This window comes from Alligator mississippiensis, chromosome 5 (assembly GCF_030867095.1).
Source record: "Alligator mississippiensis isolate rAllMis1 chromosome 5, rAllMis1, whole genome shotgun sequence".
NCBI lineage: Eukaryota > Metazoa > Chordata > Crocodylia > Alligatoridae > Alligator > Alligator mississippiensis.
This window is the reverse complement of record NC_081828.1, coordinates 159881694-159894491: the sequence shown is the minus strand read 5'-3', so window position 1 is coordinate 159894491 and position 12798 is coordinate 159881694. Positions and strand designations below refer to the sequence as shown.

General features: G+C 40.1%; 1 protein-coding gene across 1 annotated transcript in view; it reads left to right on the top strand.

The window, feature by feature from the left end:
• DNAH11 (dynein axonemal heavy chain 11) overlaps positions 1–12798 on the top strand; it is a 281712-nt gene that overhangs the window by 209148 nt on the left and 59766 nt on the right. The window contains 3 exon segments of the mRNA XM_059728936.1: positions 420–602; positions 2354–2455; positions 8709–8843. Of these exon segments, the coding sequence (XP_059584919.1) occupies positions 420–602; positions 2354–2455; positions 8709–8843 (420 nt within the window).

Here is a 12798-nt window from a genome sequence, read left to right as displayed (position 1 = left end):
ATAAGTAGTTAATTAGATATGAGAGCCAAAGGAAGTTTATTTCAAATATAATATCAACAAAAACAGTTGAATCATTTCTCCATGTGACTTCCATGGTAAACTCAAGTCAATATGTGCACCAATTGTGGGCTATTAACAATTTCCAAAAATATAGGAACAGTCAAGCAGAGGAAGACTTGTATCATTTTGTGTCACATCAGACATTCCCCAAATGAATCCTGAAAAGAGACACAAAGATGCTTTAGGTTTTTCTTTGTCCCTTTGGCAGATTTTCCATTCAATTTTACACCCAAAGCAGTAAAACATATGCAATGCACAGTTTTTGATTTCATGCAGTTAAGTCAATAAAACAAGAGAACTTGTGATCCTTGAATGTTCCCTGCAAGGGATTTGCTAAAATAGGTCTCCTATTTTTGCAGGTTGATGACTTCTTACAAGCTTTAATTAAGTATGATAAAGAGCATATACCTGAAAATTGTTTGAAAGTGGTCAAGGAACTTTACTTGAAAGATCCTGAATTCAACCCAAACTTGGTTCACACTAAGTCCTTTGCAGCAGCTGGTCTCTGTGCCTGGGTTATCAACATAGTAAAATTCTATGAGGTACCATTTACCAATATATTTTGTTTCTTATCAGAATAACAGCTGGATTCTTATCAGAGCAGCTTGTGATTCTTGAAGACATGGGCTCAGTGTCCTATGTTTAGTGGAAATATAATGCTAAATGCAGGCAAAGATTGAAGGTGGAAATATTGTTGGTGTTGAAGTCTCAGGAATTGTAGTACTAGCAAAAGTTGCAGCCAGCAGATTCCAACACTAATCTTGTCATAAAGAATGACCACGGGTTCAGTTTGGTGGCAAAGATTCAGCCAGGTTTATTGTCTACAACCAAAGCCCTAACACATTTTAGCCTAACAAGTACATCAGACCAAGTTAATGCATTTGTGCCTATGGCAAGGTAGTTGGCACAACAACACACACGCTCTCCTAGGCTACTGTAAAGTTCCTATACTGCCAGCCTGCCTTTTATACAGTGATCAAATTACATATTATATTCTATCTGTATCTTTGCTCCGTGGGCATCCTGTTCTGGGTACTCCTACCCTAGTCTTATCACACAGGTACTGGACCATCCTGTGCCTAGAACAACCATCCTTTCCACCCATCTCATGATAAGATTGAGCATCTTGTGCCATCATCCTGACCATGTTTGCACATTGCAATTTCTGCTTGTGTAAGGGGTTCATACATTGGTCAGGTTTGCTGGTCAAGCCTACTCCACTAATGCTTTAGCAGAGCCTTTGTGTGAGTAGTATCTATATATATGTTGATTAGCGCTCCAGTGAAGCCCACATTCCCCTCCTTTTTGTCTTCTTATAGAGAAGGATGTCTGTCATCCTGGAAAAGCATAATGTACAGACAGAAGGCAACCCAGTGGGCTAGAAACAGTTTTGATTTATGCAGTAGTAATAAGCTATATATGATGATAATAGATAAGATACTAATAACATATTGATAAATGATACTACTACAACCTAAATGCACTTGAGTATATGTAACATGCATACAGCCTCAAAGTTAGCAACCCAAGAAACCCAGAGTTTTTAGTGGTGTTGTTATATCAATTTCATCTTCGTGTATTCCTGTAGCATTCCAATCACTGTTTATTTCTACAATTTCCCCTGGTTCATAGTCTTTCCAGAAGTATTCCCTGTACTGAGGCTCTTCTGGTATTAGAGTAGTTGCACTGAATTAATCTACAAGAACAGTGGGCCACACGGATTCTAGTCTGTTTTTTTAATCTTCCACAATGATTTTATCTCCAGAGTAACACCACCATTGTTCTCTGCAAGTTGTTTCCACTAAAATTTCACAGTTCTGGCCCAGCTGTCCAATGTGAAATCTGTAACAGCCACCTCTGCAAATATGTTAGTTTCCCTGTTTTTGGCATAGCTGATACCATTAGAAAAAGAGGGAAAACTTAATCTATACATATAATTCAACCGAGTAACAATTAATGAGAAATAAATTTAAGAGGACCCTCCAATAACTAGATTCTAGACATGGAGAATTAAAACAAATTATTTTCCATGACTACAATCTAATAATTGGGAGGTCATCTTAAATTCAGGGTGATCTTGGATTTGAATAAATACAGTATATATATATGGCTATAGTCATGCATTTAATATAAGGTTTTGATGTTTCATAACTGTATGAGAAATTGTTAGGTAAAATAAATATGACCTGCTGGTTCATCGCACAGTTTAGAAGCTCTTACATGGCCAATTTCAGTAGTGAGTTTAGAGCCTAACTTGTGTCTCAATAAAACTGCATTGTTTGTATTTCTGAAGGTTTTTTGTGAAGTGGAGCCAAAACGTCGTGCGTTAGCTCAGGCAAATGCTGATCTAGCAGCAGCCACTGAAAAGCTGGAAGCAATCAGGAAAAAGCTTATTGTAAGTATTACAAGAATGATATAATGATATAATGATTCTCCCCCCCGCCCTCTTATACCTTGAGCTCTTTTAGTGGCCTGCAACCATCTCTTTGGCAAAGCACAGAATCTGGCCAAAAAGATAACTAATTTTATTTCTTTCCAGCTCTGAAATGGCATGCAGGCTTTAACACCAAAGATATAGTAGTATTAAGCATTATACTGCTTTTGCTATAAGCCTATTGAAAGACCTTCTGCATTTTCAGCTATAGTGCGTTAGGCAGTTAATAAGAAGTGATAGAATTTCTTCAGAGCCATTCACGCACATAAGTAATAGACTTAATAAACAAATATGACAATCATTATAAATAACTGACTGATTTGTGCCAGCTATATATCTTCAGAATCTGTAGTTTGTATAGGTATTGACCTGTTGGACTGTAGGAATAACTTCCAGAATGGGTTGGTAAGTTCAAGCCTATCTGTGTTTATGCTTGGTAACAATTACACCATTAAAATTATATTAGCTATTCTCTAAATCTTTAATGAAAAGAAAAACACCCAAGAAACTTGGAGATGGAAACCATAACCTCATCATTTTTCAGCTCTGCCTGTGTTTTGAGTTAATGGTTCTACCAAAGAGTGTATACATCAAATATTAATTGAAAAGCATTGTTTACTATCACTTATTTATTTTTTGGACTAATGCACTACTCCCAGTATGTTAGGCAATCTTTGAACATTGATGAAAATGCCCAAAAAAGGGAGCATCCTCATCACAGTTGGCTAAAATGGGTTAATTAGTTAGAGTTAAAATATTAGTGGAGTAATTTGCTTATTTAGTGCTAGCACTAAATGTTCATGTTCAACCTCAATTTCCTCCAAAAGCTTGAGCTTTTCTAACTCAAGTTACTACCCAAATAACTTTGTCCTTCTTGCTCTTTTAAACTGAGACCCACCATAAAGACTTCATAACCTAAGATGACAAACAATATACAAAGGATGCACAGACCGCATGTAACACAAAATATGGGGATTTTTTGTTTGTTTTTTGAGGTGTTCCTAGGTACTTTTAAGTCAAATTCCTTGTTAGTGTAACTCTTCTGATGTCACTGCATTATGACATCAGATAATTTCTCTCTTAATTTAAATATTTACTATTTTATTTACGCTTAGTCTTTCATTCTTTCTATTAATGTATTCCCCAGCTTTCCTCATTCTGAAGCATTGTTATACTGTGAAAAGTTACCTCAGGGAAATAACACTGTGGCAGGGTGCCTCTCCAGGGGTGGCCGGGAAGCCTCTGTAGTCCCTGCTGCCCTCACTTTGTGGGCGGTCACCCTTTCTAGTCGCCCACCATACCTTGATGTTGATAATTTTTATTGCGGGAGGCTTCCCCCAGGCCTCCTAAATTGTTCTTCCAAGTAGCCACCAGGTGCATGTGGTCTCTGCCTTATGGGCAAATCACATGGCTCCGTTCCTTCCCTACACCATGCCTCACAGATGGCATTCTCATTTATGTTTTCTTTCACTTAAGTCCCCTTCTGGGATTCCTGGACCCTTGCTGGTCCCACACTCTCAGTAGGCTCTGGACCCCTCCCTGGGTCTCGGGGAACCTCTTCCCCACTTAGTTCCTTCCCAACCTCCAGACTGCTTCAGGTGTCTTCCCTGTGGTGGTGCTCCAGAGTTGCAGTCTTCCTGCTGAGGTGGTGTTCTCTCAGAAGGCTCCAGATGTTACTGCCAACTTCTCTGAGGACCTAGACTTATACCTGCCAGCTCCCCAGGTCAGCTGACCCCCCCTCCCCCCAGTTAGCCCTGGCTCACACCTGCCAGCAGCTTTGCAGGCTGCCTGGCCTCTTAAAGTGGCAGGCACCCCACGTGCCCTGCCACAAGTACCTACTTACTTTTCAGGTCTACTATTGTAATTATTCAGAATCACATATGCTTGTTTTCTTAGCCAAAGTCAGATCCCCCCACCACCTCCCACCAGACATGCTTTTTTACCCCTGTCAGCCCTGGAAGATCAACACAGCTATGAGAAGGCAAGCTGGATGCAAGGATATGTCTCAGGATGGAATACAGTCCTTCTGTTGGGGCACTGCTACTCCAATAGAAGCACTGAGATGTACCTGTGGAACTCCATTTCTATCTGGGTAAAATTTGGCCTGCAGAATCCTTATACTGAAAAAAAAAAATCAAAAAGAAAAGAGCCCATCTTGACATTGTCATTCTAGTGTTAATTTGCAGGACTGTCAAATAGGGGCAAAATGCTACTGGGGAAATGTAATGATCCAGAAGTAACTGAGAGGTCACAAATGTGGGACCTCACATGGTCAGCTTTTATTCATTTTTCAGAAAAGAATGCTTGCCTCATTGGTCTATGCTTGATATTAGCTCAGAGGATTCCTCTGATGCTTCTTATAGTTCATTCAGATCCAGTCTGACTTCATTGCTGTCCTACTAAATACAGGCACCTTCCCCTTTTTGCTTTTTGTGGATTTCTCTTAAGTGTTCATTTTGTGCTGGTTCTGCTAAGTTCCCTTTAAAGTGTCCTATACCATGCAATGAGTTACAGTTCTTATAGCTATCTGTCTCTTGTATATGGCTCTTTGTATCTTCATATTTAATATTAATATTTTTCTCAACCATCATGTCAAATACACAATAGATCTTCAGACAAATTTTCTTTTACAAAGAGGATGGGTCTAGTGGGGGCTGTGGTGGTGTGGGTGCAAAGGTGCACAGTTGATAGTCCAGAGGTCACAAGTTCAAGGCCATAGCAGAAGCAGCCATGGTGCAGCTCTGTCAGATTCCAATTAATCTGTGAGCTCTGCTAAATACCTTAACACAAGAAGGAAGGAAGGAGTGACATGGTGAGTTAACTGCCTTTCACTCCTAATGCCACATAAATTATATTTTAAAATGACAAATAAAGTCTTTGTCATGTGCATACAATTTCATAATTAATGTTATTGTATTAATGTTTTAAAATGTCAGAGATATACCAACTGTTACAAATGCTACGTATTGTTAATATTTATTGTATTTTAAAATCTATTAAACTTACTAAAGGAAGTGGCTTCGCTGTAAAACCAAGTATACTGATCTTTTCTCGCGTATTAAATCTTTAGTGCATACATGTACACATTGTCATCATTGCACTATCATTCCCAGAGTGCTCCTTCCTGCAAGTTTTTCCTTTCAATGAATATCCTCAGTGTCTTCACTACAATACTTAGTGCTGCTCACTTTGTTGTAAATGTGTGAAGGAGCAGGCCCCATGTTAAGTGCCTGTGAGAAAATACAGCAGACAGAAATTGATGGGGTTTTTTAAATAAAACTAATTCATAAATGTTTGATGTAGCAGCATTTAACAACCTCTCTCTAGAGACTTTACTATTACTTCACTGCTGTTGGAGATGTACCATACTATGAGTGCAATGGTAAAATTGCGTACTAAAAATCTTGCCACAGACGTACACGCACAGGCACATACTCACACTCTCTCTCTCTTACTTATATACACACACACACACACACACACACACACACATTTTATTAGATCTTAAGGTTCTTAGGATTCCACCAAGTTCATACTGGAGAGTGGCAGGGAGAGAGCTTGTTGTTTATATAATGTATCACTAAAGTGACATAATGCATGTATAGACCACTTCGTAGAAACACTGTAAAAATTCCTTATCTACAAGAGGGTATAATCCAGCAATGCTGAGCAGTGCTATGCTGCCATCAGTTTGCATAATATTGTTCCATGGCACTACAAATATTAATGTACAATTTGTTCAATACTGTTGAAGAATAAGTGTGCTTTAGGATGAAAGACTTTAGGTAAGTTCAGTGTTATTACAGTTAGGAACTTATAAATAATTTATTGAGAGGTTAAATAGGACAGAGCTTTATCACATGGCAGCTACTCAGCAGTAACTGCCCATATCCATGCTCTAACACAGCAATGAGCAGAAGCAAAACTGTTCAAGATTACTTATCTTTCAGGTGTTAGGGCTAAGTAACCATGGTTTAGATCTACTTAACCCCAGGATATGAGTATGCACTTGGGCAATTCCTATGGAACACTTGATGTGCATAACGCCCTGATCCCCTTTACCTCACAGTAGAACTTTCATCTCACAGGGTGCATGTACACTTGCAATTAATGCGAAACAGTAAACTACAGAGCACTCTGAGCCGGAGTGAGCTGCTCCCAGGCACAGTGTTTACATATGTGTATGGGACAGCAGCAATTTGAGCTGAAGTGGAGCAGGCCACCGGTGGGCTGGATTGACCAGGCACAGTTTACATTTTCAGTCAGCATCTACACATGCATTGCAGCACTGTAAGTTACCCCAGAAAGTAAATAAATGCAATGTGAGTTGGGCCAGTCTCAAAAGGAGGGCTGAAGTGTACTATGGGCAAACAAAATGCATGTCTGCTTGGACCTGTCCTGAGTTTTATTTCTTCTATATAAATTTTGGATGCATTCTTTTTCTATCCAAACATCCCTAGAAAGTCACAATCCATGCAGCACTCTCTCACTGTCTGTTCATCAGAGACTCCTCTCCAGCTGATGCCACCCAGTCAACTATTTTTCTAGCTAATCCTGAGGACATTAATGGTTTAGTGTCCCTTTGATCTAAGACTCAAGCCTTTTTACTCTGATTGCTTGTTTGCAGTCCCAATAGATTTGCATGTGCAAACAGCTGATCTTGGTCTTTAGCCTAAGACTTTTCTGCCAGAGAAATCTCAGAACCTCATTTGGTGTGAGCTTTCCTTCCGTTATCTCCAGGAGAGTCATTTCTGTTCTGAACCAGAGGGTAACTCAACAGTTTCTGAAACTGCTGTGGGAGAGCAAAATGGCTTTAGCAGATTTGTTTAACAGTCATCTTAAAGTTGGGTTTTATTGTATTTTTGTATTCAGTTCCTGCATCAAGAGTTTTGTTTACAAAAATGACATTTTTCAAGCTGGTTACCACTTCAATTTGTTAAGCATGACATGGTATATTTTCTGGGTTTTTGGTTGTAGCCATGTTGACCTAAGGACATAGGCATGCAAGGTTCTTTGAGTAGATGTGATATCTTTTATTAGACCTACCAAGTAGTTGGGAAAAAGTTCTTTGCAAGCTTTTGGGTTTAGTCACCCTTCTTCAGGCATAGGGAGTCTCTGCTGTTCTGAAACGCCAAGGAATGAGAGAAGCTAAAGAAGACATTGGACTTACAATGCAATACAACCTGCCTGACATCTGATTCACGTGCCTGACTTGACCTCTTATATTCTTTTTTTTCCCCACCTTTTCTCCCCTCCCCTACTTTTCTGCCCCTTGTCTTCCTGTTTTCCAACCATTTCCTTTTTCACTGAGGGCCTCTTTTTTTGCCTGGTATTATTACCATTGTAATGTTTCCCTTTGGCCTTTCCCACCCCCCCCCCCCCTGCTTTCTGCCCCTTCCCTTCCCTACTTTACCTTTTTTTTTCTAATTTCTACCTATTTATATTTTCACTGACATCCTGTGACATTCATAGCTTCTTTCATTCCTTGGAATCTCAGACCAGCAGAGACTCCCTATGCCTGAAAAAGGGTGACTGAACCCAAAAACTTGCTAGGAACTTTTTTCCAACTACTCAGTTGGTCTAATAAAAGATATCACATCTACTCAAAGAACCTTGCCTGACATGGTATGTTTGTCACTCAAGCATCTGACTGTATTGTCAACTTTCTTCTATGTTTGGTGTTTTTTAACCAGTGATAAATACTGTAGCCTTCTTTGCTTTCATATCCCATTTGTAAAATGGGGGTGATATTTCTTAGGCTCTTTATCCCATCAATTTAAATTTTAAACTCTTTGACATGGGACTGACAACTTAACATCTGTTTGTACAGAGTATAGCCCTATGTGTTAATGGCTTCAATCATGTTGGGGCCCCCAAGAACTACTCTAATACACTTCATCATTGAATCATATTGAAACAGAAGCACTGTCCTTTTAAAACAAAAAAAACTTTGGGCTTTCTCCTTTCATTGCTGTCATTGTATGTCTTCTAAGGTACTCTGGGAACTTATTATTATTACAAAATATGCAAATGTGCCAGGTACTGCATAGACTAGTAAGAAGTCACAATCCCTTTCCCAAAGAGCTTAAATCCTTCAGGACAGAAGATATACATATACCAAGTATTATTTCTGAAGTACAGAAAAGAAGAAAAATATTATTACTGAAGTACAGATACCTGAGATAACAAAATCTAAACCTGACTGTTTGTGCAGGACCTGGATAGAAATCTATGCAGACACAAGGCTTCATTTGAAAAAGCAATAGCTGAGAAAGTTCGATGTCAAGAAGATGTGAACCGAACCAGCAGAACTATTGAGCTAGCTAACAGACTTGTCAAGGGACTTGAGGCAAGTAGGCTACTTCTTAATGCTGTTTTTACAATTAGTAATTACGATATTCCAAATATTTGTTAAGTATACTAGTTATTTTTTAAAAATCTTTAGTAGAATGCATAAAATACCTATGTGAGAGAGAAACTTAGAATCAGTATATTAAAAGAAAACCCCCTGAAACATGCAAGAAGTTTACATCTAATACAGTCAAAATCTGAGAGTGATTGGTGATGCCATGCATTTAATTAAAATTACATGCCATTACCTTGCTTGTATTTGTATGGCCACTGGAGAAAAGTCTCCATGACAAAGTCACCACATTTACACAATTGTGAACACATTGCGACATCCTGGGCAGTCTCTGGCTAATAAGCAGAGAGACTGAATAATCTTCTAGGTCAGAAATGAGTTACATTATCCACTCACGTTGCACGTAAATTGTAAATAAGTGGAATATGCCAATTGGATTGTTTTGTTTTGTTTCCTTTGCAAAACCATTCATTTTAAAAACACAATATTATCCAGTGTGGTCACTGAGATTTTTTTTGCAGGCAGGCGTAAACAGATGCCCTGTCAATTTACTGGTCAATTTCTAGAGAGCCACTCAAGTAAGTGGTAGTATAGTTAAGTTCCCCTCAGTTCACAGAGATAAAATTTTGACACACATCTTGACACAATATGTGAAATGTATTACATGCCCTATAGTAGACAATTTGATGCATCTTATATTCCTAAAATATTCCAGATCATTTTAAATAGATTTTTAAAAATACATTAAATTTTATTTGGATTCCCATAAACTTTTGCTTTACCTAATCTCAAAGAACTCAACTCTCTTTTTGACTAATGACTTCATTTCTACAAATCAGTCCATAGAAAACTACAGTCAAATCAATTATGTTAGGTTGGACTACAGGAAAAGAGTTTTAACTTATTAAAGCCACCTGAAACAATTGAAATAAACCAGTTTTTTCTCATCTACAAGTAGTTAATTTCTCATAGTTCATTTTAACTTCAATGTTATTCAGAAACTTAAAGAATAACATTTAGTATTTGACTTGTTACAAACCAAAGTGTGCCATGTGTGTTGTTATGAGTTATTACCAGGGATCCTGGTATTCTCTGATTTAAAAAAAAAATTGCAAGTTTTCTGATAAAAACCCTAGAATCTGCAATGAAATTGAAACACCTTCATATCTATCTACATACCTATATATCTATAGATATATATATCATGGTGTTTATATATATATATATATATATATATATATATATATATATATATATATATATATATATATATATATAGGTATCTATTGCAAATAAAACGTTGAGTTCAATTTTAAAGCAATTTGGAAGCCTCCCAGTACCTCAATCACAATAATAAAACAATTTTTAAAGACCTATAAATGTTGGTGTTTGATTTTGGGATTTTTATCATAGAAAATCAGAGTTCTCCCTACCCATTTAGCTCACAGAACTCAGGTCCTGACCCCCTGCAGCAGTGCTTGAGCCCCAGCTGCTACCTGTGGGAGGCAGCAGCTGCTGCAGTATAGCAGAGTGCAGAGCCCAGCTCCCCCTTCCCCACGGGCAGCATGGCTGAAGTGAAGCCCGCCAGGGGATGGGGACAGGCTGCCTGCTGCATACTCTGGTGGGGGGAAGGGGGAATGGCTCCTTACCCCTACACGCACTCCTGGGGAGTAGGGAGACCCATGCCTCCAAGATCTGTGTGCAGGTCAGGGGCAGGGCCCCCTGCCTGACCACCTTCCTTCCACTCCCCCCAGCCTCTTGCAGGCTGGAACTCTGTGAGCCTGCAGAAAGCTCTTTGCAAAAGTGAAAAATCAGCATGTTTCATCGTTAAAATGAGAAATCCGTTTTTCTCCATTTTTCCATGAGAAATGGAAAACCCGGATCCCTGGTTATTATCTACATAAGAGATGTTTTGGTTGGACCCAGACAAAACTAAGACCACCATAAGCTGTCAAAGTCTTACTATCTTGTGTAATCCTATCAAGTTCTGTGGGTCTATGCCCAGAGGTAATGACGAAGTCTTTCTTTTAACAGTTTATATTGAATCCAGAAAGGGTTGTTTCCAAAGGCTAAGGGTCATCTTTAGTAATGTTTTTATATAAGCTAAAGAAAAATATTTAAAAGGATTAATTGAGAATGTCAAGTCTTTTCCTCCAAGAATAAATTCGTTTTGACTAGAACAGGAGACAGTTAACTTCTGAAAAGCATCAAGACTGATGATTTTGTCTATATAGCATTGACCTGGAAGCTCAACCATTCAGACTAATAAATCAGGCAATTTATATTTAATCATTAACTAACTCACGAGCTGAACAGCTGTTCAAAATTAGAAATGGGTCACCTCGGCCAGGATGACATTACAGGCAATCTATAATGCATTAGAATAAAATTATAGTGATTTTTAACTGTCTGGAAATTTATTACACTGCATGTTCCAACTCTTAAACCCTTGTTAGCCAATGTCACTAGTGATTTATGGTGGTTGGGTGGTATAGTAAAATTACTGAAGATTTAAATAGACGATCACGCTATGTTTAGTAAATCTTCAAATTTCAAAGCTATTTTGGAGAATGAGGTGGGTGCACTTTATTGTTTATGACTTACCAACTAGTGACAACAGGGAGAGATAATGGATAAATCAAAAGGCTTTCTTGTAAATTAATGGATTTATTGTCTGGTTGCCTTCAGTAAATGATTTAAGGAAGAATCTAATGAGTTCTGCAGAAAGTACTGCAAATCTAAAACACTTCAAATGAACAGTGCTAAATTTCAGAGGTAATTGTTAGTGATTTAAACAAAAACAGTCTCTATCCCACCATTTGTTGGCTGTCTTATACCTGAGACACAAACACTGTCACGCACATCAAGTTCTGCTTCATGAGTCTGCATGGTGAAATTTCAAATGCATGTTCAACTAAGCATTTTGTTTTACGTGAGAACATTTGAAATGCCATTCACTGGGGAGGTAGCCACTTCACCTGAACACCAGCGGGGGAACCGCCAGCCCACAAAGGGCCCTCCCCCAAAGAGGGTTTGCCACATCAATCACAGAAAGGAGCGCAGAAGCAGTGTCCAGGGCACAGCCCGGGACTGCGGGAGCAATGGCCCAGGGGGGGTCAGACCAGGCATGAGAACCGGACTTGGACTGGGAGCTCATGCACCAAAGTGTCTGCCATCCCCCTCTCAGCAGTGGGGCACAAAACTCGGGTTTGGCCATTGGGTGAAGCACGGTTCTGCCCCGGAAGTTTCTCTGACTGCCGTTCTGGAACCAAAGGTAGGCATTTAGGGTCCTGAAAACCATGTTCCTGAAAATCTCTGCAAACATTTCCTAAGAGTTTAGTGAATGTGGCATCCAGCCCCGCCACTGGGGTGAGGCACCAAAAGTGTCCGCCCACCTGGATCAAACAGTCGGGCAACACGCTCACAGCAACCCCTTATGGACTTCCAGGCCATGCCGGGGAGCCCATGTCAACCACTTGCAACACAGGAGAGCGGGCCGGGCAAAATTTTTCTAAGTCCCATGGCGGACACCAGGTCAACCTGGTTCTCCCACAGGAGAACCCCGCCACTCCCAAGGAAGCACCCCAGCCTTCCCAACCCTCGGGCCGGTCACTGGGGCGAAGCCAGAATTGTGGCCAGGCTCCTGGAACTGCCGCCCAGCCTGGCCCGCTGGATCGGTCCCCTGCCAGACCTCCGGGTTGACATGGCCTTGTGGAGGGCTGCCTAGGCCCCTGCTGCCCTGGCCCGGGCCAGCTGCCACCTGGAGGGGTCACTGGGAGCTGACCCCAGGGCCCTGCATACCTGCCAGGACCCTTCGAGACGGCCCTGGGCGGGTCACCAGGGCAAAGCTGGAATTGTGGCCAGGCTCCTGGAACTGCCGCCCAGCCTGGCCCACTGAATCGGTCCGCTTCCGGATCTCCGGGCTGACATGGCCTCGTGG